General features: G+C 40.5%; 1 protein-coding gene across 1 annotated transcript in view; it reads left to right on the top strand.

Annotated features, from left to right (window-relative positions):
* Positions 1-22,688, top strand: part of LOC124066190 (kinase non-catalytic C-lobe domain-containing protein 1) — a 36,656-nt gene that overhangs the window by 2,742 nt on the left and 11,226 nt on the right. The window contains exons 2-21 of the mRNA XM_046402418.1: positions 2,572-2,770; positions 5,465-5,523; positions 8,217-8,363; positions 9,654-9,771; positions 9,860-9,996; positions 10,384-11,004; positions 11,903-12,017; positions 12,283-12,354; positions 12,552-12,613; positions 12,721-12,879; positions 13,851-13,928; positions 14,140-14,206; positions 14,530-14,713; positions 15,042-15,721; positions 17,055-17,193; positions 19,030-19,289; positions 20,717-21,072; positions 21,977-22,070; positions 22,162-22,259; positions 22,347-22,531. Coding sequence (XP_046258374.1) covers positions 2,572-2,770; positions 5,465-5,523; positions 8,217-8,363; positions 9,654-9,771; positions 9,860-9,996; positions 10,384-11,004; positions 11,903-12,017; positions 12,283-12,354; positions 12,552-12,613; positions 12,721-12,879; positions 13,851-13,928; positions 14,140-14,206; positions 14,530-14,713; positions 15,042-15,721; positions 17,055-17,193; positions 19,030-19,289; positions 20,717-21,072; positions 21,977-22,070; positions 22,162-22,259; positions 22,347-22,531 — 3,830 coding nt within the window. The remainder of the gene's footprint in view (positions 1-2,571; positions 2,771-5,464; positions 5,524-8,216; positions 8,364-9,653; positions 9,772-9,859; positions 9,997-10,383; positions 11,005-11,902; positions 12,018-12,282; positions 12,355-12,551; positions 12,614-12,720; positions 12,880-13,850; positions 13,929-14,139; positions 14,207-14,529; positions 14,714-15,041; positions 15,722-17,054; positions 17,194-19,029; positions 19,290-20,716; positions 21,073-21,976; positions 22,071-22,161; positions 22,260-22,346; positions 22,532-22,688) is intronic.

The following is a 22,688-nucleotide window of genomic DNA, read 5'->3' as shown; positions in this document are numbered from 1 at the left end:
CGAACAGAAGATCGTGCAATAATCAGGCTGTAGCCTTACGCAGGATGCTGCATGGAATTTCTGAGATCACTTTGTTTGCCAGGATAAATGGGGCCATTTGGTAATTGTGGATCACAGATGATGTAGTGTGTTCTTGTGGTTATGTATAGTCTGTCCATGGCATAAAAGGGGTCTGTCTGTGCAGTATATCACCAGCTTTGTGCACCCAGTGCCCTTGCTATTGAAGAAAATCTGGATTTTCTTCCCCTACTGTCAGAATTATGGCACTGTTTGAGGTGCTGTATTTGATGAAATTAAACATCAAATAAATGTGATGCCTCTTATAGCAGTATTATCCAGCTTCTCAAATAAGCTGAATGCTACTGCTATAAACGAAGATATTTAACAACATCTTTGCTTTCAGTGCTGTAATCTGTCATCTTTCCACTGAGCTACGATCTCGTTCTCTTGTTAGTTATATAATGAAGTTGTAGCCCACGAGCATTCCCTTGAAATATGGTATACATGTCTCAAAAAGAGCCTTCAGTCATAATTACAACATAAGTGCCAACTGATTCCAGAGCAGACCTTAGTGTTTTTAAGGCTTTTGAATGTGTTTCCTAGCCCTTTGGTCGCTTATGAAGCTCAGCCTGCGAGGGTTTGAATCCCGCTTGAGAGAGGTAATTCATTATAGTGAGCAGCATGTCAGGTTTTATTTTCGTCAACATGTCTGGTATTAGAGGGAAGCCTGTGAGCAAGTTTAGGCAAACAAGCTGTGTCATTCCGCATTCATGCAGCATTCATACTGACTGTTCAAGTATACATGTCATGACAGTATGAGGTGACATTTATTAACCTGTAGAGTTAATGTGACATAGCCAACCGGTTATGCAAATGCTTTAGGCCCCACTTACTGATGTGTCACACAGGTTACCAACATGTTTGTATATATTGTTGTATATATAATATGTATATAATTTATTGTGAAGTAGGACTGTAAAGAAAAGTTCAAACTGGTCACCAGATCATAACGATGTACCAAATTTTACCACTAGGTGTCACAGCTGCACCCACCGAAGCCATAAATGAGGGTGTAGCCGCACCACAACCCATCAGGACAACTGCGACACATTGTGTTCTTGATTCTCACAATAGTAGTTCACTTTACCTTTCTTTTTCTAAAGTTTAAAAATAGCAAATAAAATAGGATTTTTTTTGTCAACTATTAAAGCTTGAGGGCGCTTAACTTAAAACATATACAGGTAGTGTTAATTTGTATGTACAGTGAGGCTTCATACTAAAGTATTACAGCATATAATATAATGTTAGACAGTATAACTTGATGAGAGTTCTCTCTTGTGGATATAAGTCATAGTAGTATAGCAGTAATATGTGCTCAGCTCTCAACTGTAGTGGGCCTATATCATAACAAAACCATGCTCATGCTAACTAGCTGCACCTGAATAAAAATATATTTGTTCTGTTACATGTCATATTTAGCTGCATCTAAACTGTGCAACTTGCAATAATACTCTTGATTTAGTGCACCTGGCATCATAGTCCCTCTTTGTAAACCTAAAAGAAACAGCATTACTAAACACATAGAGCCGTATGGAAGGTACGATGAGGGGGAAAAGATGAACTCTCGGGGCTGATAAAGAGTAAAGTTCAGATTTCTTGCTTTTTTTCCTATTGTGTAAACAGTCCCCTGATTTTTAAGATCTTAAAAAATCATTTCAAATGTTTTATCACCTCTAGCACATTTTATTCATGGGTTTGCCAAAAATAGGGATTCCTTGCTGGCTACCTTATCTGTATCTTACTGTATCATCCAATCTGTATGTTTGCAAGAGGTAGCTGCTACTACTACAACATTGCATTATCACTGTGTCATGTAGTCACCTTCTCCATCCCAGCATCCACCTCTGGGATCTTGTTCAGGTCTCTGTTGCCTGATATCAAAATGATATCAAGAATCAAGTCAGTTGTATTTATAAAGTTCAGTGTTACTGTCATGTAATTTGCTTCAAGGGGCTTTACAGTCTGTACGTATGCAACAGCTTATCCTTGAACACTTGATATGGATAAGGAAAAAACATTCCCCAAAAACCCTTTGGTAATGAGAAAATCAATGGAAGGAACAGAGGAGGGATTCCTCTCACAGGATGGGCCTATATGCAATAGATGTTGTGTACAAAATTTCTAGCTTCTGGTTTCTGGGTCTGTTTAAGGTACACCCCCAACTGAACAGCATTCACCTTATGTGGTCGACCTAGCTAAATAGCTGCAAGCTGATGGATTAATTTGACAAAAGTCTGAATTGTGCTCAAGGCAGGTAATTAGTAGAAGAGCAAAGAGATTTCCTCGTTACTGTTTGCCCTCACACAAGTACTGTATTAAACTACAACTCTGATGCAGAGCAGACCTGCCCTTTAAAAAGTTTCAGGGTTTAAGGAATTCAAACACCTAAACTTATCTCACTGTAAGCATGACACTAACATAGTGTGTCTACACAGTGTGTCTATATGGTATGTGTGTATATGTGTGTATGCTTACCTGGACATACTTGTATGTTTGTGTGTGTGTCCACAGGAGAATGTGTCTCTGGCAGACATCCTTTCTCTGCGGGATAGCTGTCTGTCTGAGGAGGAGGTGTGGGCAGTGTGTGCAGAGTGTGTCCTGGCTCTGCAGAGCATCAGACCCTCCCACCTCTTCCACACCCTGTGTATAACACCAGACACACTGGCCTTCAACGCCCATGGGAATGTTTGCTTCATGGAGCAGCTCAGTGGTAAGTCTATAGCACGGACACACTGCCATTTACAATAATTGTACAATAATTAAACCACTTTCGGGACATTTTATACCCCTTGATTTGAACAACTAGTGATTCTGTGTTTGACTTCATGTAACCAAAGGCTGGGCTGTCAAATCTGACATGCTAGTTGACTGCTGATGCTTAAACATATTCTTATTTCCAAGAGACATTAGATCATAGCTAATGTCATCATCATAGGGTTTAAATGTGAGGCTGTCCCTTACCTGCAGATTAACTTCTGTTTGATGCAGAATGAAAGCACCTTTTTCTCGTCAATGATGTGATGGCCTGATCTTCATTAGTTTTGATTTGCTTTTGAGTTCCTGCTTGACAATACACTATCAGTGTCTCAGTGGATCCGTCAGGCTGTGCCGAGGTCTGCAGGTCTGCTCTCATTTGCACAGATGCCATCTTCCTCCTTCACAGCCCCAGAAGGCCTCGTGACATCGAATGAAAAACATCCTCTCAGGAATTATCATCCCTCACCTCTCCTCTTCTCCCTCCTCCCTTTTTTTGTCATTCCTTTCTTTCTGATACTCTCACTTTCTTCTTTCTCATTCCCTTTCCATATCATTCTCTATCTTATCATTTGCCCCAGCGCTGTAGCACACACTAATTCCCTGATGGCAAACGTTAGAAATTGATAAGCATTGATTAGATCAACAGTGTTAGAGTTGCCAGGGGGAGCGTTGCGGTGGAAACAGCTTGGTTAGCCTATCGGCAGTCAATCTGCATGCTTTCTCTCACACACACACGCATGCATATTACATAACTAGCACATCCTTTAAAGTGCTGCGTCCATTTATCTCCGCGCAAATATTCAGTCAGTAACAGAGGCACTCTGAGGAGATTGTTTTGATTACTGTGTCAGATAAAATCCTTCTCAGCCTCATTTGTTGTCACACTTTATTGGATTGTGTTCAGTCCTTCGGCTGTGATTCATCCTGTGGATAGAGAAAGACACCACAGTGCCCACATTACACTTCATGTGTTGGTTGTTCTCTCTGAAAACACGGTATCTGTATCATTAATCATAACACTATGCTACCCGCCTTACTTGCTGCACAGTTTCTACTGATTACATTTATTTGAAGTCTTTGCATGGTGGTGATGAAATTTCCAGCTGACGCACACACATAGCCAATCCCATGCTCTCACACAAACAGGCCCTCCCCCTTAGGGCTGTATAATAAAGTGACCTTGAGGACTGTGGTGATGAATCTCCAGCCATAATTCATCAGTAGGGTTCATTTCAGCTAATTATTTACTGTATTTGGATGTGACTGTGGGTGATGACGCAGGGCTGGCATCACTCAAGCACCCAGCCAGAACAACAAAATGTCCTCTAATGGCTTTCATATGAGGATGACTAAGAAAAGTTGTTAGTTTTCCCACCAGCCTTTCACGGCAAGCTGTTCCATTTCTGATAAAAACAGGACTGGCTGTGCTCTGTGGGAAGTCTGATCAGTCCATTTGGAAAGTATGTTGAATCAGTAATAATTCTCAGCTCATACTACCTGTGGAGCTAAAATGCTGCAGGCATTCATGATTCACCAAGCTCTTCACCATCACCCTGGAGGCATCTGCATCACAGACAAATGGCGTCTTTTTTTCTCTTCTTTGGGTTACTGCGAGCTTCCTGACTACAAAGGGTTTAAATACCTTGTCTTCCTTTTCTGCTCCTGTCTGTCCTTTTCTCCATGTTTGTTTGACCTGGCAACCTATTTGAGACAAGACGAGATGAAAAAAGTGCAAAAAGGGGGAGGAATCAAAAGAGGTCTGGTGAGGAAAGTGGGTGGAGAGATTGGGAAAAAGAATGAAAGACCAAAGAAAAATGAAAGGAGAGGAGACGAGGAAAGGAGTGAGCAAAGGGTGGAAAGGGAGATGGTAGGAAGGGGAAGGTAAAAGATGAGCAGATTAAAAAACTAGGTGAGAGGTTAGTTCAAGTGAAAGGAAAACGGAGGAAAGAAAGGGAATGAAAGGAAGAGAAGGTTGAGGAGATGAGGGGAATGGGAAACAGAAAAAAGAGAGGAAAAATCAGCCTCATTACACTTGGGAAGTGATATGCTAACTACAGTAGAAAAAACAAATCTGTCATGACCCACTTTACTTTGCCCTTCTTTCCCCATCTCTCCTTTCCCTCCTCTAACTCAATGCACAACGTCTCTCTCTCTCTCTTTGTTTCCATATGCCTCCCTACCTTTCTTGTAGCAGGTCCAGCTGAGGGAGTACATGTTTGTTTTCATGTGTCTGTGTGTCCTGCTTGTAGCCAGTCCAAGCAGTGGCCTATTTCAGGAGGAAGAGGAGGAGGAGGAGGAAGAGGAGGAGGACGCAACAGTGCTCGTCAGGGGCTGCTTCATCTCCTGATCTGCCTCATCTCCTGTCTTGTTTGTTGGGAATTATCTCTGACACATGAATTATGCAAATGAAGGGAAATGGTTACACGAGCTCACTGGACTGTTGTGGTTTAGCATGTGGGATACATATTCTTCTGATTTGCATCTCATTACAGTGGATGCTTAGCAAGTAGGTTACAGTACAGAACCGACATGGCTATGTTAATGTCAACCAACAAGTGCTTGGTCGCTTTTGATGACATTATGATATACTTCATGTTTTTGAGACATGTTTAATGGTGCGGCTAATTGCTATGTTTTCGTCCTGCAGATGATCCAGAAGGCTCCTTTGTGCCCCCTGAATTTGACAACACAGGCAGCACGTTTGAGGTGAGAGACGCCAAGTCTCAGTACACCGCACTGTCACAGGCACTGTGATACTGTTTGCTCTGGGTAGTGTTAGTGTTCCTTGTTCTCTTTCTTCACTAAAAGGTCCGCACAGAAGCCAGGAATCATTCACCTGCATGTTTACCTCTGCCTAACCTGGCATCGGCATCGCTACGCTAACTCACATGTGAAATGGTCTGCAACCTCTCCGTTCTTTTCCAGTTTCCAAGGGGAGTTATCAAAATGCCCCTACATGTACTTGGATAGACCAGTCAAAGGCATGTGAGGCATATGTGCTAAGGTGTAGCATTAGCACTGAGCTAGTTAAGAAAAGGCACAGCTCAAAGCATAGATGAAAAGTAACCTTGGCTCCCGTTGAATCATAGTTATAGTATAGTATCATAGTTGAATCATCATGTACGTTGTACAACAGGTCCATGCTACTCATCCTTAAACTCCTCCGGCTCACAGAACATTGTATTAAACTGTATATTAAAATGTATCAGCCCCATATACAGCCCCCACTTCACAAACCAGGAAGGACTGAAATCTGTCTGAACAGGAGGTGGATCAGACATGTCTGCCAGAGTAAATGAAACATGAGCTCACAGATTTCTCTGGTTCCCAGGTTAACTTCTATACGATCATATGAAATTGGGAAGAGGTAGTACTTTTTAACATTCAGGCTGTGACTTAAACACTTAAAGAAAAATGGTTTATTACAACTTGGATCTTATTTTTGTAGTTCTGGTCAACAGTATTACTGGAAGGAACAACAGTGCACATAAGTAAATAGGTGAGATCATGGTAACACTGACAGGTCCAATGTGACAAGAAACACAATGAGACGATCACCCAAACTACCCTGATTCAGCTTTGGCCTAAACTTAGAGATCTTCACAGGTCCATGTAAGAGGACAGTTGCTCAAAAGAGGACAGAGGTTTTGTTTCATTTTTGCTTGAAAGCCGTCATCAGGAGCAGTGTGTTGTCAGGAAACAACAGCTGATTATTACTGGGTGTGCCCACAGGTCTGTTCAGTGAGGGTTGTTACCTGCTAGACAAGGCTTCATTAATAAGGAGGATGTGCCAGTATTTATTTTGCTCTACCTTTACAGTGTTTTTGTATTTAGTTCTTTGACAAATGTCTTTTCATGAGTTGTCTCCAGGTTCCTTAAAGGTACAATTTAGCAGCAAGTTTCTCCAAACAGCACATTTGAAGTGCTGAAGTGACCACATTTTTAAATAGTTTAGGTGTCAAGTGTCCTCTTCTAGTAGATTATTGTTAATAACTTGACCTCTGTGGTTAGATTTGTCCTCATTTTCAACTGAAACTGTCTGTCTGAGTGTTACTGGAACCTTCCACAAACCCTGCTTTTATCCACAAACTGCATAGCGGGAGATCGCAAACTAAGTAGTATGTAACTTACCCGAGTAATGTACTGGTTCTTTACTTTGGTATATCCATTCTATGCATTTTTAATTTCTATTTCTTCTCCACTGCATTTCAGTGAAATGTAGTAGTTGTCACTTCAGTATTTACTGTTTAGCAACTTGTATTATTATAAGATATTATTACTGATTTGTTGATACAAATTATGATCAACAGACAAATTATGATGCATTAATACTTCAGGCTACACAGCAGTATGTCAAGTAATAAATATTAGCCCCACCTTAAGCAGTTGCAACATTAAATATAGAAAGTATTTATTGTTCCAGGAGGGAGATTTGTTTTCACCATCACCGCAAGGAAAACAAACAAATGCAGAGAAAAAATACACTAGAGCTCATGTATACACATACACTAGTAATGATCAAGTATAATAATATAATTCAATGCTGATAGATCATTGAAAGGCATAATGAGTACTTAATTTGGGGACATATCAATAAAAAATGTTTAAAATCTATACAGTATTACTGAATGGATCACTGTACCTTTATGCTGCTCTTTAGAGACCTCCCCGTCCTACAATGCTATGGGGGCAGTTCTAAATAAGTCTTTTTTGCTGTGAAATAGAACAATGCATCAGTGGTGCCTGAATTCAGAAGACTTCAGGCTTCTCTGTGGAAATAAAGAATCAAAATGTGAATCTCAGACACTGCTGTCACACTGGTGTCACTGTTGACATCATAACACAATTACATTGACAGTAGACAAATATGGATTCTAATTTTACTGTGTGCCTAATACACAAGTTGTCTGACAAACAACTGACCTTTATCTCTTCTCTCATGTTTTTCTCAACAGTGTTTTTCTTAAGGGAGATATTCACATACAGCCAAAGTAATAGCGTAAGCAAAACAGAAGTTAAGGCCTTCAGCTGAGTGTTTGCTCTTCTATTTTGGTGACCCACATCGGGATCCGCCTTGCACATGTGTTTACCACATAAGTATGGGTACAGTCCACCTCAGATGTTGGAAGTGATCGTTACGTCTGAGATGTGAACTCAGAAGCGCCTGGTTCAAATCCGCTGCTGTCTTAGAGCTGACCATAATACCCACTGTTGCTGCAGCGAAGCAAAACAAAAGCTTTGTCATAAATATGTACAATACATGACAATTACTGACCAAAATGTGTTTTTTAGCCTTTTAGTCATTCACAGGTTCAGATCTCTGTACTTACTATACATTCACAGGTGCAGCTGCTTCCTTATGGCGAATGTATTGTGTCCTCCTTTATCCCCGTCTGCAGGGCCATGTTTACTCTCTGGGCTCTACGCTTTCTGCCGCACTGAACTTTGTCATCGAGCCAGAGCTGGAGGCAGAGCTGGGTGAAGAAATCCAGAGGCTGTTGGAGCAGATGCAGGAGGAGAAGCCTGAGGATAGGCCTCTCCTGCAGGTATAAAACTCTTGCTGACTGGTCTCTACTGCTTCAGTGATTTATACAATCTTCATTATCTGAAAAATGTAACATAGGCATAAAACAAACTGAGATAAAGCCATAGAGAAATAAATGACTGCACAGCTCTATGTGTATGGACAGCCCTGATAATGTCCTTACAGATCAGATCACAAAGTATATTCCATTACAGAACCTTTTCATTTCTTTAGAGTCACTTTCTTCCTGGAGGAGGAGTACATGTTCCTACACAGTCTCTTTGTTTTTGATGAGTCTATTACGAACTGTGTATCGTGAGTCAGTGCTCTTGAGCGACATCGTGTGGACATGCTGTGTCAGTGTAAATCACACACAATGTGAGGGTCCTACTGTTTGTTACAGTAAGACACTCAGAAGCCCCCTAACTGTCAGTGTCTCACTGTACAATGACATTAATAACAATAATAATAATTGCTCCAGTTGCCTTTGTTGGGAAACTCATCAAATAAATGACAGCAAACATGCATATACAGTACATTCATGCATACGTACAACGAACTTCAACCACTGCTATGCATCACACAGTCAATTTTCTGTAAAAAATAATGACGCATGCGAAGGGTCGGGGGAAGAGAAAACACACTTCAAGGCCCATTCAGATGAGTTCTACATAATATATCCATTAAAGATTTAAAGGTAATTATCTATCAATAATGGCAACATCCTGAACAACAGACATCCAAAACAAGCACTTGACTAGACACTTCACACAAGGTAATGGCTCTAATTCTTAATTCATTCTTATTACAGTATGTTAGTAAATTGCACCATGTCAAGTAATGCATTGGAAACCATACAATATTAGCAGAAAATGATCATTTTATTGCATGGCAGTAAAAAGCAGTAATCCAGGGACCAGCCATAATACAGTGCAACATATAATGAAAGTTTACTTCTTGGAAATGGTTTATGAAATTTACAGTAAAAACTACTGTATGGTGTTTGCATGTTCTCCCTGTGCCTGCGTGGGTTTTCTCCGGGTACTCAGGCTTCCTCCCACAACCCCAAAAACATGCACATTAGGTTAACTGGCTACTCTACATTGCCCCTAGGTGTGAGTGTGAGTGTGTGTGGTTGTCTGTCTTTGTGTGTCAGCCCTGTGATTGACTGGCGACCAGTCCAGGGTGAACCCCGCCTCTCACCTGTAGTGAGCTGGGATTGGCTCCAGCCCCCTCGTGACCCTGCACGGATAAGCAGTATAGAAAATGGATGGATGGATATTGCAAACCTGCAACTTTAATACTCCCACAGGACATCCTCTCTCTGGCTGAAGCAAGGCTGTCTCATACCTTCTCTGCAGCTGTGTGCCGGAAATTGTCTTCTGTCGGCCGACGCGTGCTCTCCATTGAATCAGTATCAACCTTTCAAGGTCACTTTATCATCTCAATTCTCATATGTCTGTTTGGTGTCTGCTGAGTTCCCTCCATGCAGTAATTGTTCTGTTTGTATATCCACAGATGGGCAGGGATGCTCCTGGGAAGCAAGATGGCAGCATCCCACACCCAGATGTCTGCTTAAAAGACTGAGCTTGGATGATACCAAAGATCTGTGTGTTGACAGTTCTGTTAAAACAAATGGTCTGTCCAGGCAGCAGGTATGCCCGGGAGTACCAGCTCTCAGCTGGAGGAAAAAAAAAATTTAATATAATTCTTCCTCAACACTGTCTGTTATCAGCAGAGCCCCCAAGGGGTCATGGGAGAGAAAAAAAAATGCGATAAAGAAGAGAAACTTTTGAGTTCTCTCACAAACTTTTGCATGCTCTCACTGAACTTGTGTTTTCTTTCTTTCTTTTCCTGGTGGACCACTCACTGTGTAATACACAGAGTTCTTGCACTCTAAATAGTGCATACTACTCAGGGTCCTTGAAATGAAGAAGGCTGGGAACCATTGATCTAAATGTTCATCTTTAATATAATTAAGATTATTTGTGTATTTAGAAAAGCTGAAACAAATTACTGTATATTTAAAACTCAATCTGCAGGTGTGCGGGGGCTGGGACTCTTCTCTCTGGGCAGAGGATATGGACAGCAGCGAAGGAGACAGCATGATCTTGGCAGATGACTTGGACTGTAGGTCACATAACAGCTCCCCAGTAAGGAGGAGAGCCCAGCAGAGGCTGAACAGGGTGAGGGGGGCTCTTAACCGCTCCTGCTCTGTCCCAGACTCCAACAACCCCCCTTGTCTTTCCCCTCCATCTCACGGAGATATAAGTATACCTGTAACTGACCTCACTGAGATAGGTGCGGATGAACACTTGAGCTGCAAGTCTGTGTGGAGTAACAGACTTCAAAGACTCAACCGGGGCAAGTCTTGTGATTCTTACCCACATAGTAGCACTGAGGATTGTACGAACTCTATTGTGGACTATCAAATGTCGCAAGGGAATGAGGATGCCTCAAAGACACTGAGCAGTGGGGAAAAAAAGATTCAAGGATCTAACAAGTGCACCCAGGATACGACATCTCCCTACACTTCCTGTGAGAAGCTGGAAACGGAACAGGACTCTTCTTTGGACCAAAGCTCATTGGCCCACAGCCTTTACATTCCTAATAACCACATGACCAAAAGCATGCTGTGCCTCAATGAAGAATCTCAGGATGAGGTTAGCCAGTGCCAGATCGCTCTCAGATCTCTGGCTTTGCAGTTGAATCTCAGATTGTTTCTTGCAGTCATATCTGATGCTGTTCTCCACTAAAGAATTTGCTGTTGGTAAATAAGAGTAAATAAATAAGAAAAAATGATTAATAAGAGATAGAGAAAAACATAAAAAAAATAGTTCTTGTAAGGTCAGTTTAGAAATGGGAACAGTTGGATTCACTAGGTTTCCTTACGGTATCTTCACTAAAAGGCTGCAAGTAGCATCTTGAGAAGAAGCTGATTTAAGCAAAGTAAACAGACTGACAAAGTCATCTTAATACAAGTTTCTCGTTTTCAGCTACATCTCATTGCCTTCATGAGCAGATGGAGTTTGCTTCACTGACATGGAGATTCTTCTGTATTTTCATGATGTGATCTAAGTATTAAATTGTGATAACAGCTGGTGTTATGGTGAGGTGACCACTGACAAGCTCAGGAGAATGAAGTTTAATTTTCACTCTCAAAGCTGTTTGGTGCCTTGGTAGCCAACAAGCTAAGTAGCTAATGTTAACCAAGAAAATGATTATTCATATCGTTAAGAAAACGTTTTTAACATGCTCAGTAATATATGTTTCAGTCCAAACTGAGTACTGAGTTATTTGACATGTTTAGAGCAAAGTGTTTCAAAGAGAGTCAGAGAAATCACATACTGACACAACGCAATCTGCAAAAGTGGAAGACTGAACACAATTTCAACAAGAATCGCCCGTGAACGTTGGAACATTCGAATAGAGTTTTAGAAAGTCAAATTAGGGATTACTTTAGTTTGAGTTAATTATGTCTACTGAAGGATCAGCTGAAGCTCTCAAAATCTGTGAATCATTCATTTTTTAAACTGGGTTTGTTCTTTATTTTCTATCCAGTGGATCTCTCTAAGAGAGTTACTTACTCGGTGTGGACGGAGGCTGACAGTTAATGAGCTGTGGGCTCTGTGCTACACCTGCCTGTCCTCACTGCAGACGTACATTGACTTTCCAGGTGATTTTAGCCACTTCATGCATGAAATCAGTATTCAAGTAGTTAATATTAACTGCACCTGCAAGAACAGTTTAACACAACATATTATGCAAGAGCACTTTATATGTATACATAATTTATCAGGGCTCAATTTTTTCTGTTTATTCAAGCACCAGCTCTTAAAGTTTATATGGGGCTTGTTGATGGACATTTTCAGAAGAAAGAAGAAAAAAAAAAAGATGATGATACTTGACTGTGCAGTTGATATCTATTTTTTTCCCATTAGCCTATTTATGTCTGGACACAGTGCACGTGGGCTGCCAGGGAGAAGTGCTTTTCTTGAAACCTAAAAACATAGGTAGGTTGACTTAACTATTGTGTAGTGATCTGTGTGCTGATGTAGTGCTATCGACCCCAGCAGACTAACATTATTGCCTTTTTTGAATCTGTACTTGTTTACTTAGATCGATGCACTCTTAAGTATACGAGGCACTATATCTGCATCTCTCCAGACTGTTGTTGGCTTCAGTATCTGAATTTCAATGGTCTTTTCAGGATCCCGAGATGAATTTTTTCTTGCTCCTGAGTATCAAGAACATGGAATTGTGACTGAGAAGGTCTGCCTCTCTGAACTGCTTAAAGTTGTCTTTAAAACTAATATTCACCAGTTGTTTGCTGTGGTTGTAGCTTTTTCGCTGTTCTCTCCTTTTCTGTATGGCCTCAGGTTTGTGTGTATGGGGTTGCTGCTATTCTCTGGGCTACAGCCAAATACAGCTTATCACCTAATCAAAAACTGGCAATGCCTCGCAAACTGAAGAGACTGCTTCTGGAGATGGCAAAGAGGACGCCCATTGAGAGACCTAGCATCATCATGGCCAAAAAAGTATTATTTTTATTTTAACATGATGTTTACCCATTGTTCCTTTAATCCAACACTTGTTGCCAATTTTATTTTTTTCCCAATACCAACCTTCCATAAGGATCATACAAGGCAAAGCTCTTTGCCTGACGCTTGCAGTCCAGAAAGCTCATAGTTCCTTTGTGGCTGCCTGTTATTCAGTTTTCCTCTTTTAATAGACAAAAAGCCACTGCAATTAAGAAACCTCCTCTGCACTGTCCTGAAATGTGTCTACCATTAGAGTGTTTTGACCACCATATTATGTACCCTGTGCTTGAGATGGCGGTAGGGGAACTGCTGATATGTGGGCAGGGATGAGGGATATTTACTTGGTGTTATTTACTCTTTTAAGTCCAATATTCAGATGCAGTACTCCACATACTACAGGCCACCAAGCAATGCACCTCTTATCTGACAGAGTTTCTCAGATTTGCTATCATTAATTCATGCCCACTGCAAGACATTTCTGAACAAACCAGCACTGTACATTTCTTGAGATGTAATAGAAAAATCTTTGGTAATAAAACTGAAGTATTCTTGGTCCCACTCCCACTAAATTTTATCTACCACATTGCTTTGTATGAAAAGTTCTCTATGAATAAAGCCTGATTTGATTTTGCTTATCAATGTGCGGATATCACAACTTAAGAGAGCGACATCTTGCCAAACAGACAAATCCTTTTAGAAGAAAAATCACTAGCAATTTAAATAGAGAAAATCCAATTTGGGAAAAGTTCTTTGTCATTTTATTGGCAAAGGACTCCATAATTTACTTTTATTATTATGCTGCCAATCATTTTGTAAAAGCAGCTGTTAGTTTTCCAAATACAGGGTGTTTTATTTTTAATGAAACACTTCAGTTATTTTAGGGCAGAATTAATTCCGACATTATTGGTGATTATGTGTGAAGTGTGCTGTACTGTTATCACATTTGTTTTCATGTGGTTCTGTTCCAGAGCTGTCGTGACTACTTGTCACGTCAAGGGACTAATGCAGAGACTGTTTGGAACAAACTCATCAGGAGAGTTCACCCGGTAAACTTTCCTTTGTCTTTCCACCACAGATTCGTTTACACCTTTGCATCTTCATGTGTTTATTTACTACATATTGTTCAAGCCTGAATGACACGATTTGTTTATTTGTTTGGTTATTTGGTCATCCATTTAATGACTTCCCTCTTTTGTGTCATTGAAAAGTAGGATCTCCCCCTCTCTATTGTGATGAACCAATTCAGTTTTCTTTCAGTCAGCATCCGGTGATGCAACCGCAACTCATCAAACCTTGTGTGAAGAGTCTGCACAAAACAACAGCGGTAGGACAGCTTCACTTTCATATGGAAGACCCTCATGCAATATAGTTTGTCTTGAAATGTACAGTTTGTCATACACTAAATGTGACAAATATTTGGAAGACCTTTTGAATTGAATGGTGCCATGAACCTGTTTTCTCTTTAAAAAGTCATCTCTTATACAGCTAACATACATGGCAGAAGATTTAATAAAGGAGGCAACATGAATGTCATGTCATGGTAGCAGAACTTCCTAATATTTTACACGTTTTGTGTAATTTACTAATGTGCATTGCATGAGACAATATCACTGATATTGTATCTGGCATTGTTGTAACTGTGTGTAGGCTTTGTGCCCATGGCTACTGAGAGCCGACTGGCTCCTGTGCCTGGCCCTGTCCCCCACAGCTATCCATTCAACAAGGAAATCCAGCTCCCAGAAGCCTTCACTTCCACTGCCACACACTTCACCCCCATTATCCTGACCAATGAAAGGGAGGAGAGCCAAGGCCTTGGAGCTGCTGCTGAAGGGTAAGATGTTCCAGAAAATGATATGTATTTTGAATCTATTTTCAAGAGCAGTTTTCAAGATCAAAGGAATATCATGAGATTTAAAGGAATAGTTTGACATTTTTACATTTATGTTATTCTATGAACTAAACAAAGAATGTGTTTGATAGTGAACTTTATTTCACTTAAATCTCAATGTGACTCCATATTTGACAATGGTATCTCTAAAAAAATCTAAAAAGAAGAAACATATTCAGAACTGTTTCCTTCAGAAGAAATTAGGAGAAGAGAATGTCATAAAACGAAACCCAGCAAAAATAATGTTTATTAAGGATTGTTTATTTTCCAGGACTGTGGATGGATCCACAAAGTGCAGTGAACACATCGAGGAAAACGTCCTCGATTTCACTTCACCCTCTGAGTACCCATATTCTGCACATGCTAATATACATTCACAGGCTGTTAGTCAGGCTGTTTTAGCTACAGCATGCAACGGAAAGATGCTGATCAACTCTGCTTCTACTCTCCGTGGTGCTTCCTGTTTTGAACTCTCCCGTCCTCAGCCATTATCCACTAACCTCAATGGTTGTGGTGTTTTCAACAATTACCTTTTCTGTCAGGATCCTACAACAGGACAGCTTTCCCTCGTGCCTGTGCAGGTTAGAGCTCCAGAGTCTCTCCTCACATTGGATATAAATTTCTCCCTGCTGCCACAGCCTTTGCAGGGACTGATCACAGTTCCAGAGAACACTGTTGGTCCATCTATTAACAGTCTGAATGTTCCTGTGAGGCCCAAACCCCAGGATTATGGCCCAGTCTCATCTTCTTTCAAATGTAGTGCCACCATTTCTGGCAGCCCCTTGGAGCACAGTGTTCCCAGAGCTTACAATGGACAAACACAAAGTGAGAACCCATCTCCTTCCCTCTCCTCCAAAGTCCACCCTGCCTTACAAGAAGTGATTGAACTGCTCAAGGGGGAGTTTTTACTCAATGGGCATTTGGACAGTGGACATGAAGACATTGTCATGGGTATGTATCTTTAGATTACTGGAAAATGTTGTTATTGCTGCATTTTCTTTACATGGTACTATGCTGTATCAATGGTATGATTATGTTAAACTAGTTAAAAAATAAATAAAAACAGTCTAAACACATGCATGTTAGGTTAACTGGGGATACTAAATTGCCTGTAGATGTAAACATGAGCGTGAACGGTTGTTTGTCTCTATAAGTCAGCCCTGTGATGAGCTGGCGACCACTCCAGGGTGTACCACACCTCTCGCCTAGTGCCAGCCCACATGTGGCAGTTGAGAGTGTATAAAAACTAGCTGGCAAGTAAGCAGAGAAATTAAAATAGTTGGCAAATGAATACACAATTCAGATGGCTGAAAGCAAGTGATTAAAGGTTGACAACTTAGTCATCAGTTTAAACTGCATCCAGTTTAAATGCAGTCGAAATGATTTGGGACATGACTGGGACATTCTGTCAGTTAAAAGATACCTAAATACATCTGAAAGGAGTTGAGGGGGTACATGCACTGCATTGTGTGTAAGAGCATGTGTAGATTTATATATATAGATATATCTGTACATATAGGTAGTAGTTTCTGTATTCAATTGTAGGTTTTTGGTATTTTAGACGAGGAAGACTTGCTGATTGTGCAAACCAAGAATCAGTACCATGGGCTTTTGTATACTCAGCAAACATGTAACATTCCCATTCCCCTACAGTTTGGTAATAGTACATTTATGGGAATGTTAACATTTAGCTCACTAGTTCTACGAACCGTTTAAGAATGTCTTCACACAATATACCCCTATGATTATGTAAAAACCCTAAGGGTAAATTTTCTAATGTTCCTCCAAGCTTGATTGTAAAATACCTCCACTGAACATCTAGAGAATGTTTCTTGGAGGTTCTATTAAAAAATGTTCTGTGTATCTGGCTAAGGTGGGGGGTTGTTGCACTAATGTTTTAATGTCCACAGCACGTGTAGTATTCACTGGGGTTGCACACTTGGAGGTTATTTAGCTCCCCAGCATACAGTTCTCCTCTCTGATAGCAGATTTAGCCATCTGTATGCCCCTAGGTGAAGAGAAAAAGATCACGCCTCATCTCATCTAAAACTCTCCCTGTATCCATTGACGTCAGTCTGACAGAAGTAAAGTAGAAAGCTCCATTGTGACAGAGAACAGGGAGCTCTCTGTGTGGGAAAGTCAAACATCTGCATAATGTTCATTTAACAAGGATGACACCTTCATCAAAGATATTTTTGAATGAAACAGCGAAGACCCACTTCATAAACCTGTCTTGAGCCGTACAAACATTCATATAGAAAATTGACCTTTTCTCTTTTCCGAGGGGAGTACATCTTCTCTTTGAAGGACCTCCAGTACCACACGTTTGCCAGTGTTGTGAAGGAGAGGTTCAGTGATCTGTACTGGGATGATGACTTGCTGGGTGTATTGCACTGCCTGGTTAACTACAGCCCATCCACACTGTGAGTCGCACTTTAATTATTTGTGTCTGTCTTTCACTTTAAATTGACTGAGATGGGTCAGAAAACAAAAGTGTCAAAGAAAATATATCCAGTGGCACAGCTTGTTGCTTTGGTTCACTGCTCTCTTCAGTCGCTGTTTAGTCAGTAAAGAGAGCAGGCGGAAATGTCTAACTGAGCTGCACATCTTGCAAAAATGAGACATCAGCTCATAGTTTTCAGCTATTAAAATAATTATGAAGTGAAAATTAAAAGTAGTTCACTCTGTTGATCAGACTGCCTGTACCTAGGAATGCCAATACAGTCTTTTACCGGAAATGACTTGTTTCAAACCATATTTTCACACATCAGAATCAGCTACATAAGCTCAGTTGGAGCATGCTTTGCTACTACTATGCAGTTCAGTTTTACGGTGAGTGATGTTAAACAGTAAGAGACTTCTCTGAAACATAGCACAAGACAACCATTTTGCTACACACCAGCTCTTGACACACATGTGAAAAGTAATTTATGTTTTTTTTTTAAATGAGAATCAGATTCTGGTTCATGAACCAGTTTTTAATCCTTAAAATAAATGACTTTTTCAGTGGGTAGGTTGTCTAATGAAACCAGCACAATTATCCTCCTTTATGAGTTAAAGAGATTATCTTTGGTGTCAAAATAATTATATATCTTGTTAACAATAAAACAGCCAGTTCTTTTGTTAACAGTGCCCAATGCCCAAATTTGGCTGCTTGTAGACAGATTTTTAATATATTCTTATGTTTGTTTGCAGAAGAGGTGCACAGAACGATAATGAACATGACCTCCTCTGTGCACTTACAGATCACACCCATACACAGTATTCAAATGAGTGTTAATACAACATGTACTTAATGTTTATACATGAAGTACAGCCTGCAGCTTAAATCGTCCCCATGGTAACTGCTTTGCAGTATATGTATTAGTGCTGGGGAGAATGACTGGCAACATTATAGATACATGTAAAACCTCTTCTGCATTGTCTGCTGATATTCTAACAAGTGGTCCCAGGAGCGAGCTTAAGTGCATGAATGGAAACAGATCCCATGTTTGGCACTTCTCTCTTTATTTAAATGTAAGCTAGAGACGAGCAGATGAACGAGCCTGTCAGTTTCGTTTTTTTCTAGGCATCTTGTTATCCAGGCGTTGCCATGCTCTTCTGCCCACGGCAACATGTGGAGAGACCCTGTAATCTGCTGTAGCAAGGAGGCATCACAGCTCTGCAGACTGATGGACACTCTTCCTGTGGCAGTGGGCTTGTTCATGGCTGTAGTTGGTTATTTTTTACACAGTTCCACAGTTCTCTGAGAGGACAGAGGAAGGACTGTGGTCTTTCTGTTGAGAGATGGTCCTTTCAAACTTTGACATGCACTGAAGTGGATGTCCTGTTAGTTAAATTTTATGGATTGACTGGTATGATGTTCAAGTACATCTGATCTGCAAGATGTAAGGATCAAGCCGCGCGATGTTTGGAATGAGTCTTTGGTGGCTTTTTTGTTTGGTTCTTAGTGATTGTTATTGTCACTAAGATTGACAATAACAATCTGATATTGTGTGTATTCTGCAGTGTATTCTGCTTTGTTTGCACATTAAATAAGTCGACCCCCACGGCTGTAGAAGCTGTATGCTGTATTCTGGATCCTCATTCATCTGTGAAGTTTGTTTACTATTCTGTTTTGGCTATTAATGTCCACATAAAACCAGTCATTTTAATGACATACTTTTTTGCAAATGATCATCAGTGTTCTTTACAGAAGTGCTAATTGTCACTAGCTCTGAACACACTATGTTTCCTCTCTCCTAATGCACCTCCTGCAGCGGCTCTAATGAGCAGCCTCCATCAAAGGCTGTGAAAAGGGCAGCTCTTACCCAACCCTTGATAGCCACTGTCTGGGGAGGAAAGAGGGAGGCTTGCATGTGTGGTTGTCTTGACCTGAATGGAAACATTCACACGTCCAGTCCTGCTGCTCTGGATTCTTGGGAAGGAGCAGAGGCCCACTCCTGTCATGGAGAAAATGAGGCTGCACTAGAAGATTACGAGTTAAGATCGGAGGAGAGTCAACACTCTGTCTGTCAAGGTAGGAGATAGACCTCAATATTCAGTCTTATTTTTTTTGCTTTGCAAAGATCAACACATTTAAGTTCCAGTATGCTATGATGATTTAATAAATTTTATTAAATCTCAGTCATGGGAGAGTAAGCCTGTTGGCTTGAGTTCAGATAGCTGATTCAGTTTTGGATCCACTTCCAAGTTTTTTAAGTATTGGTCATAAACATATGGTCAGCAAAGCACAAAATATGTCATCTGTGTGCCAAATTTTGAGTTTTAAGTTCTTTGAATGCTGATATTTAAAAAGGCAAGCTCAAAGATGGCTTTATTTCTATCCTTTGTAATCTAGATTTGGTGAAAGCAGTTTTATAACTGCAGTTCAGATAATTTATATTTAATTTTATATTAAAGAAATAAACAAAATATGTGCAAAGTTCAGGGACAGAAATGGAATATAATATTTGTAATTATGTCTTCACCAGAGTATAATCACTTGAGAACTCATTGTGTTTTTGTTACCTTATCGTGAGCCTTTAATATTTGCAAAATAGCTCCTGTTCTAGTGTTTTTTTAGGATATTATTTTATCACTGTTAATGCATTTCAACATTATTACTGATGCGTTCATGTGTAAGAAGCATTTTGCTCTTGTAGCAGGTCAATGTTGAGCAAATTTATACTGATACTGTGGGGTATTTTAATCTCTAACTGTGCATCCTATTTTATAGACTGATGATCTGCTTTGTATGTAAAAAAAAAAAAGCACTATAAAGCATAATATTTCTTTCTGAAGTGTGGTGGAGTATTTAAGTGAATACAGTATATTTAGTTATATTCCACCACTGAGTGCAATTAAAAGAACGTCTTTGATAAGGAGATACAGTGTTGGTTTCAGCTTTGAAGAAATACTATTGAACCCTTAAACCATCTGTGATGTTTTGAATTATTACACTTTCTTTGGCTGCTGACTGAAGTCATGAGAGTTGTGACTGGCTGTTGGATCCTCCTCTTAAGATTGGAGCACATTCATAAGCATCCAAAGCATTCTAGCAAACTCTACTCTTTTTTTTTTCTCGTCTGGAACTCATTCCTGGCCAAAAACATTGAAAAGAGCACACACATACACACAAACATTTTTGCATTTATTTGGGTTTATGATCCTATTTTAAATATACTGGGCTTAATTATAAACAGGCTCTTACAAGGTATTACAGATAAAAAGATAGCAACAGAAAAAGTTCATTTTAAGTTGCCTTGAAGCTCATCTGTCAAACAGTGGATGCATTGTGTAGCCCTGATAGAGTTAACAACAAATACCCCCAGCACCAGCCTTGGATCTGTCTTTGTGTTTTTTTCTTCACAAATCAAGTTTGTGTTTTTGCTCTCCATGTGATTCAGTCATCTCTCTCCCCATCCCCCCCCACCCACTGCCCACCGTCCCTGTTTACTGATCAAGGCATGAGCACTGACAGTTCGGATACAGGGGTCATGGAGGGAGGAGATCATTCAGCAGGGGACAGCAATGAAAGCCCCTCTGAAGCCGAGTTTCTGTCGGAGAGAGGGGAAGGCCTGACGGGAGCCCACTACGAGCAGATGAGCCCTGAAAGCTCGGAGGATATGGAGGACAGTGATTCTCTGGTGTCAGAGCGACTCCTCTTGCCTGGATCCAGAGCAGAGGGACCAGGCCTCAGCTTCAGCCCAGTCTGGGACTTAGCCTTCTGTGGGGAAGATTGTTTTAGTCCAGAGGTGATCCAGTATGCAGTGAATCTGGGGCAGCACACAGGATCACCGTGTCTGGATGTGAAAACACAGGTGGGTAAAGCTGTGAAGCTTAATGCCAGTGAGTCATATTTGACCTTAACTCTATGTGTTTGAGCAAACAGCAGGCTGCATGAAGCAGATGATTTATTTATCACATTCTACTGCTCTAACACAGTTTATGTGGTTTTGTGTGCAGTTCATGTTGCAGTAGTAGGAGGGAGATTTGTGTGTATTCATGCAAAACGGTCATATTCTGTCACTGCATGGATGTTGACTTAAAGCAAATTTGAGCAAATAAAAAAAATCCTGGTGTTTGTCTATCAAAATATTGTCTGACATCATTCCTCTGTTTCATAACTGCAGATTGGAGATGATATGCTTTGATTTCATTCAGTGCTTTTATTTCCATCTTTTATGCATTTTATGTGTGTATTATGTTACATCCAAGTACTTATTGAAAGCAGTTTCACTTACTGGTTTTGTTCAGCCTTTCACCTGATCTTGTTTTATGAATAAGTGCAGTCATTATATTCTTATTTAAAGTGCTACATTGTCAGGGTTTGGTAGATATGGGGGGGACTTTAAGATAACTGGCATGTTATTCTCTCCAAACTCGATCTGAATACTAATATGTTGAACTTAGCCCTTGGCAGAGGAAGTTATTATAATTTGTAAAAGAATATTAATGAATAGTCTTTATGTTTGCACACTTTGATGGCACCACTGCTCCTTCAGAAGGTTTGTGCCACAGCTAATAGCACACCTTAAGAGACGTGCTGCTGCGACTTCACTCTCATTTCACTTCAAAAGAGCTGTTACTCTCTGTTGCCACGGTGAAGAGAGCAAAAAGGAAACAAAGCGCACACTGGAAACACCCGAAGGCTTCTTTCAACGAAAAGCATGTGGTGTTATTTTAGGTCCTTTTGTATGATTTTGTGTGATTTCCTTTGAACAGGAGCTGCAGCAGCAGCTGATAATTGAAACAAGGAATCTAAAGAAAACGAGAAACTTCTACCAGAAGCTGATTCAACAAGAGAGAAAAAATAAAGGTTGGGTAGCCATTTCATAAGACTGCATGTATACACAAATGGCCTGTGTAGCTTCCAATGTGATCTATAAAGCAGGGTGTGTATTCCAAAGGTTCTGAGAACAAACCGATGCTGTCCAAACTCAAGTCCCAGTTTGAAGAACTCAGGTCCAAAGTGATCTTTTTGGACTGTGTGAAGAAATACCTTGAGGTACTGACGAAGCTCTACATTTCCCACCACTATTTCCCATTCATTTTCTACTTCTGTCCTTCAGTATGATTTCTTGTATTTCTGCAGATTCTGAGTGTGGACCAGTGGGGATTACAGATTTCATTACTGCCTTCTTTGGCTGTCCGTGGACCCGGGTCTTTAGACCTCCAATCTTCTGAGGACCCATCTGTTCTGAGCTTTGGTACCAGCAAAGGGAAGACCACTCTGCAAGCTGGGTCTCCCCTGGGCCTCATGGCTTACCTTTATGCCAGGTATTATTGATATGAGTTTAAATGTACAAGCCATTGCTTTTATCAAGTCAAGTCATGAGGTCATATGACTTATGATAATGTCTCAAAGTGTTGTGCAGCAGCTTGCGCATTATTTACCCTCCCTGCTGCTTTTGATCTGTCCAACAAAGGGATTTCA

The sequence above is a fragment of the Scatophagus argus genome, chromosome 10 (assembly GCF_020382885.2).
Source record: "Scatophagus argus isolate fScaArg1 chromosome 10, fScaArg1.pri, whole genome shotgun sequence".
In the NCBI taxonomy this organism is placed as follows: Eukaryota; Metazoa; Chordata; class Actinopteri; family Scatophagidae; genus Scatophagus; species Scatophagus argus.
The sequence above is the reverse complement of the archived record's forward strand: the minus strand, read 5'-3'. Positions and strand labels throughout refer to the sequence as shown.